The sequence below is a fragment of the Camelina sativa genome, chromosome 11 (assembly GCF_030686135.1).
Source record: "Camelina sativa cultivar CO46 ecotype springtype chromosome 11, ASM3068613v1".
In the NCBI taxonomy this organism is placed as follows: Eukaryota; Viridiplantae; Streptophyta; class Magnoliopsida; order Brassicales; family Brassicaceae; genus Camelina; species Camelina sativa.
Genome location: NC_141890.1, coordinates 49,627,183 through 49,633,182, shown reverse-complemented (window position 1 = coordinate 49,633,182; position 6,000 = coordinate 49,627,183). Strand labels below are relative to the sequence as shown.

General features: G+C 32.9%; 1 protein-coding gene across 2 annotated transcripts; it reads left to right on the top strand.

Annotated features, from left to right (window-relative positions):
- Window positions 1–2,102: 2,102 nt before the first annotated feature.
- Window positions 2,103–3,599, top strand: LOC104727042 (peroxidase 70-like). Of its 2 annotated transcripts, none has more exons than XM_010446038.2 (3): window positions 2,103–2,608; window positions 2,703–2,862; window positions 3,116–3,599. In XM_010446038.2, the coding sequence occupies exons 1-3, from the start codon at window positions 2,192–2,194 to the stop codon at window positions 3,529–3,531; spliced, it is 993 nt and encodes a 330-aa protein (XP_010444340.1). In that variant the 5' UTR covers window positions 2,103–2,191; the 3' UTR covers window positions 3,532–3,599. The 2 variants fall into 2 exon arrangements, with proteins under 2 accessions (XP_010444340.1, XP_087327851.1); XM_087471725.1 differs by having other exon boundaries at window positions 2,104–2,608; window positions 3,105–3,599.
- Window positions 3,600–6,000: the final 2,401 nt, after the last annotated feature.

Here is a 6,000-nt window from a genome sequence, read left to right as displayed (position 1 = left end):
ATATCTCCACCACCATGCACCACTAAAACATTGTTTTTCTTTTTGTCTTTTTGGACAACGTTTCTGATATAGTGATATTTGATTATTGCAGTCTACCTCCTCGATTGATTCTGTGCAGATTCTTTTTCCTGGTCTCATGAATTTGTAGTGCATAGTTTTTTAAACGTGCACATTACAATCAAAGAACGATTGATTTGATTGGTGTTCATGTTTTTCCAGAATACGAAATATTCCCCGAGACAAATTTTGTTGACTTTTGTGTTAGAACACATAGAACTGAAAGTTGGGGTTTCTTCGTATGTAATATAATCCAAAAGACTAAAAAACAGAATTTTTTTGTGTGTTTATACTTTATAGTCGTATACCGTCTACTTCCGAATGAAGTAGTTTTGGGATTTAGATTGGCTAAACTAAAATTAACTTTTTTATAAATATTACATGCAAGTTATCATGCATGCGTGAGGTACGTTTGGGTAAGTTCTCGTTAATGATTGTGTGTTGAAAATTTTAATATTAATGATTGTGTAAGTGATTTAACAGTTGATGCTGAATGGGGCAGTCCTCATGCCTTCATACAAAGAAAACGCGTAGAAAAAAAAAAAAAAACAACAACAAGTGCTTTAAAAAGGAAAGATTAGAACAAGACGTAATTACCAGATAAATTGGCCGACAACAATTCGTCTTTATCATAGTTTTCCTTTTTTTTAATAGGTAATAATACTATACATGATTTATAAATATTTACGAAAAATATATTAAATTTTGAATATATTTCAGACATACCAAAAATATGAAATCATAAGTAAATTAGATATGGACGACGCACAGTATATGTAAAGTGTAAACGTTAATTTATTTTCAAACCTTTTAATTAGTCTCGTGACATCAATTTTTTGGCCTACTTGATCAACTTGTTGCAGTATATTTAAATAAATTAATAACAAACAATCCAACTTTCTTAACTTCTTATGTTCTTCTTCTTATATTTCTTTGTCAACGCATATATCTTTCTTCTTCTTAATTTCTATTTTTTCTATTTTCCGTCAACACAAAATCGATATCTTTTAGAATAATTAGCATAAATATAAATATATCAGTTTCGTGATTTCGACATGAATTTGGATGTATTTTCACCACATCATTTTACCTCATTTTACATTTAAAATCTGAATTTTGCTGCTGCACAGATAGATCATGCGTATTCGCTTTAATTAAGAGAAATTTAAACCGTTTCATTTTTTAAACATAGCCATTGATCGTTTGCGCGCACACACCATACCAAAAAAACCATTGATTATTATCATTGAAAAATATTTGCTTCGTTTAAATGCAACTGCATATTTTATTAGAGTATGCGTTGTGAATTATCTTTTTTTAATGTACGTTGTAAGAGTTAAATTAGAAACCAAACTAAAAGTAGGGGAAAACGAGAAATTAACTTACTCGTTAATATATTGACAATAGACGTGAAAGTACGTGGTATTATAATATTATTCCGTAGTCGTAGTCTCGTAGACAAACATTCGCTAACAAACACAAATTGAAGGGTTCAATATTTAATATGCATGGTTGTCAGAATCTTATTAATTCTTATGCGTTGCGTGTTACTTAACGCATAGTGACTAGTTTAACTAAGCAATGCAATTAGACGATTTTTTTAGTGATGGCGGAGACATTACGGTTAAAAAAGGACGTATAATTACTTGAACATATCTTATTTGTGACAAAACTAATTCACGAGTCACCCCAATTAGTCACAACACCTAGCCTGCTCAGCTCCTCTAATTATATTGGGGTTCAGATTATACAAATGTTTTCCGAAGATTATCTATAAGACAAGTAGCATTAGAAATAGGTAAAAGAAAAGAGAGAAGAAACTCACAAATCTACGTATAGGTAGTTAGGTACATACATGGACCACATTCATTTGCTTAAATTACAATATCATCAACAAAACAAATCAGTAAGAAAAAGAAGATTATAAAATTATAATACCAGTAAAACGTAGCTGCAATTAGTTAATGAGTAGCCCGGCATTGCTTACTCATTTAACTATACGAATCATTAACTATTTTTCACTATAAATACACACAAAAATCTCAAATTGTTAAACAAAACAAATCAAAAAGTAATAATCTGAATTATTACATACATGCACCATTTGGTTTAAAACTAATTAGAAGAAACAAAAATGGGAAATGTTACTAATTTTAATCCTCGCTTCGTTCTCTTACTGTTATTCATTGTCCTAGCTGCTGCAACCGTACATGCCAACCATTTCCTCCCAAGGCCTCGGCTCGGGTATTACGGTACTTCATGCTGGAATGTAGAATCGATAGTGCGGTCTGTGGTCCAGTCTAACTATCTTGATAATCCAGCCAATGCTCCGAGTGTTTTGCGCATGCACTTTCACGATTGTTTCGTCCAAGGCTGTGACGCCTCCATTCTCCTAGCCGGACCTAACTCTGAGAGAACGGCGATTCCGAATCTGTCGTTGAGAGGGTTTAACGTCATCGAAGAAGCTAAGACTGAGCTTGAGATCGCTTGTCCTCGAACAGTCTCTTGTGCTGATATTCTCGCACTCGCTGCACGTGACTTCGTCGTTTTGGTATAACTTACTTTTATTTATATATATAAGTCCATCTTCTTGTTTTTGATTATAACTTTACGTAATTAAATGGCGGTGTTCTATGTATGCGTAGGCCGGTGGACCATGGTGGCCAGTTCCATTGGGACGACTTGATGGTCGGGTTTCCCTAGCCTCGAATGTCAATTTGCCCGGACCGACAGACTCCGTTGATGTGCAGAAGCAGAGGTTCGCCGCAAAAAATCTTAATACCCAAGATCTCGTTGTCCTTGCTGGTACGTAAACCAAGTTGGTTTTATAGGCCTCGCTACTTTCAAAAATATTTTCTCCCGATTTTGGTTTATATGTGAAAATTTTACTTTTGTGAAATATTTCTGCTACTATATATACACGTTAACACCACACGAATGCATGGTGTTACATATTAAATGTATTATGTATACCATGATGCTACAAATTATACATTTTTGAAACTCTCTCGAGATTCTTCTAATTCACATAGAGCGTTTGCCGTTAGGTATATAACAGCTGGACACACGATAGGAACGGCGGGGTGTGGTGTGTTTAGGAACAGGTTCTTCAACTACAACAACACAGGAAGTCCGGACCCAACCATCGCCCCGAGTTTCGTCCCTCAAATTCAATCTCAATGTCCTCTCAACGGCGATCCCGCCACTCGTGTTGTGCTGGACGCGGGAAGTGGAGATCAATTCGATACGTCGTACCTTAACAACTTGAGGAATGGTAGAGGTGTCCTCGAGTCTGATCAGGTCCTATGGACTAATCCCCAGACCCGAGCCATCGTGGAACAGCTTTTAGGACTAAGGTTTCCATTTCTGTGGTTTGGAATGGAATTCGGCAGGTCGATGACCAAGATGAGTCAGATTGAGATCAAGACGGGTTTGGATGGGGAGATTCGTAGGGTTTGTTCTGTGGTTAACTGATCAAAATAAAATTAATTAACCGTTATGATATGATATAAAGTACGAATAAAATTGGAGATTATATATAAGGTTCAATAGACTCCTCTGCTTACTAGATGATATAATAAAGTTACTAACAATAAACTGGTTTAACATTTTTTTATCATGTGTGATTGATTATAAGTGTTTAGTTACGTCGATGTGAGTGTGAGGGGATAAGTTTTTAAATCACATGCACATACGGAAAAGAACATGTTATGTAATTGTAGACTCTTAAGAAATTTAAACTAAGCTATACATGTGAAGATCTCTTGTTTAATTTATATCTCTGGTTGTTAATAATGAAAAGAATAATTGGACTCTTAAAAACAGAAACAATAGAATAACATTTAGGTTAATATATTTACGCTAAATAACATAACAATTGAGTTATACATCTAAAGTCTAATTAAACATGTATCAGTTGTTAACTTGTGGCAATGAAAGTTAGGATGACGAGATTTCTGCCAATTCCCGGCAGAAAACTAGGCGATGAATGTAAGTTTAATTTCCATCTCATATATGTGCTCGGTGATGGGTGAAATTTGTCCTTTCTGATTTTTAAAAAAAGAGAGTTGGACCGATATGAATTAAAATCATGTGTCATGTTTACTCCTGTATAAAGTTACGTACTTATATATACATGAAATATGAATGTTGGTTCCTTTCTTTATCTTTTATCTATAAATGTAAATGTAAATGCAAAGTGAATTTTACAAAAAAAAAAAAAAAAAAAAAAGTACAACTAGTTAAGTGAAGTCAATAAGAAAGTTGGAACGATTCAGTTTGAATACACAGTTCGAGTGAATCTAATCATTGGTTGAAAATGATTAAAAGGAATAAGAGTAGTAAGGATGATTATATAACAGTGGTTGACTTTGACAATAAAGAAAAAAAGACAAGTCAATGATATTATGCCATCGAAGTAAATTGTCCCTTGGTGGTTTCATTAAACAGAACATCCTCAGTCATTATATGCTCTCTTATTTTTTTTTCCACCGACTGTAGTGGCTTATCTCTTTACCATAATATAGCTTTTTAAATATATATTCAAGGAAATTTTGTTAAAACATTCATAATATTAGTAGTATTTTTTTCAAATGATTATCTCTATGCAGCAAATTTTTAAGTTCATTGTATACAAATTTTGATCGAATTCATTTCATAAAAGGATATAGAAGAATAATTCTCTACTTGACTTTTATGATTTTAAAATAATTTAAAATCAACTAAAATAAATCTCAATAAAATATTTTTTGGTACATACTATTCCTACCAATATTTTGTGGTCAGTTAAATAGTTTATTGACCAAGTCTATATAATCATTAAACATCATTATCTTGCTCCCCCATTTGATTTCCTTTGACAAAGTATATATGCATAATCGTATATATATAGTCGATTTTTGTAATCACATTCATAACATCAACATGTAGATATGTAAACGCGACTACAAAATATCATATGCAAATGTAAAATTTATATTTTAAAACATGAATAAATGTCAGTCTATAAATAAGTTATTAACGATTCACAAATCTAGAAAACTTTGTAAACTACATACATGTCCAACGCATTAACAAAAAAAATGATATTTCTATAACTTCCATTATTTCAAGCTCTCTCAAATGTTTTATCTTTTCTGACGACGAAAATAAATATACAACCAAAAGACCTACAACTTCAAGCTAATAAAAAAAAAAGAATGATTAAGTGCATACAAGTTGTGATTTAACGGCTACACACGTGGTTTCGTCATCAGAAATTACACATATACATGCCAGCTACACTACAACAAATATGTACATTGATAGCAGACGGATATAGCTCATTTTCCGTCACTGCTATGAAAGATGAGATTTTTTTTCGCTTACTTTTTAATAGCATCTTATTAACGCTATGATAGGAAAATTATGTAGCGGGAAACAAAAGTGACTTTTGTCCGCCAATACTTAGTGAAATTATTCACTTAATCGCCAAATAAAAAAAAAACCCAAAAACTCGACACACTCTCTCTCTCTCTCTCGTTACAACCTAAGCTCAACCTAAGAAGATTTCTTCTTCTAAATTCTCTGTGTGTGCTCAAATTCTTCTAAATTTCTTATCAATTCTTCAGTTTTATCGCCGTTTGTGAAAAGCCCCAATTTCGCCGTTTGTGAAAAGCCCCAATTTCGCCCTAAATCTCCATATCCATCGCAATTGATAGCTCGAATCCATTTTTGAGGCATGTCTTTCTTCTTCCTCCTAATTTCGTTATTTGTTTCGATTATTTGTGATTTCAAACAGCTTTTGATTTCGATAAGGGTCAGATTTAGTTATCTGTTTTGTTAGGGTTCGATTTATCTAGATTTATTTCGTTATCTGTTTTTTAGGGTTCGATTATTTACAGATTTTGAGAATGTGGAGTTTCGAATCCATCTGTTTTGTTAGGGTTCGATTATTTACAGATT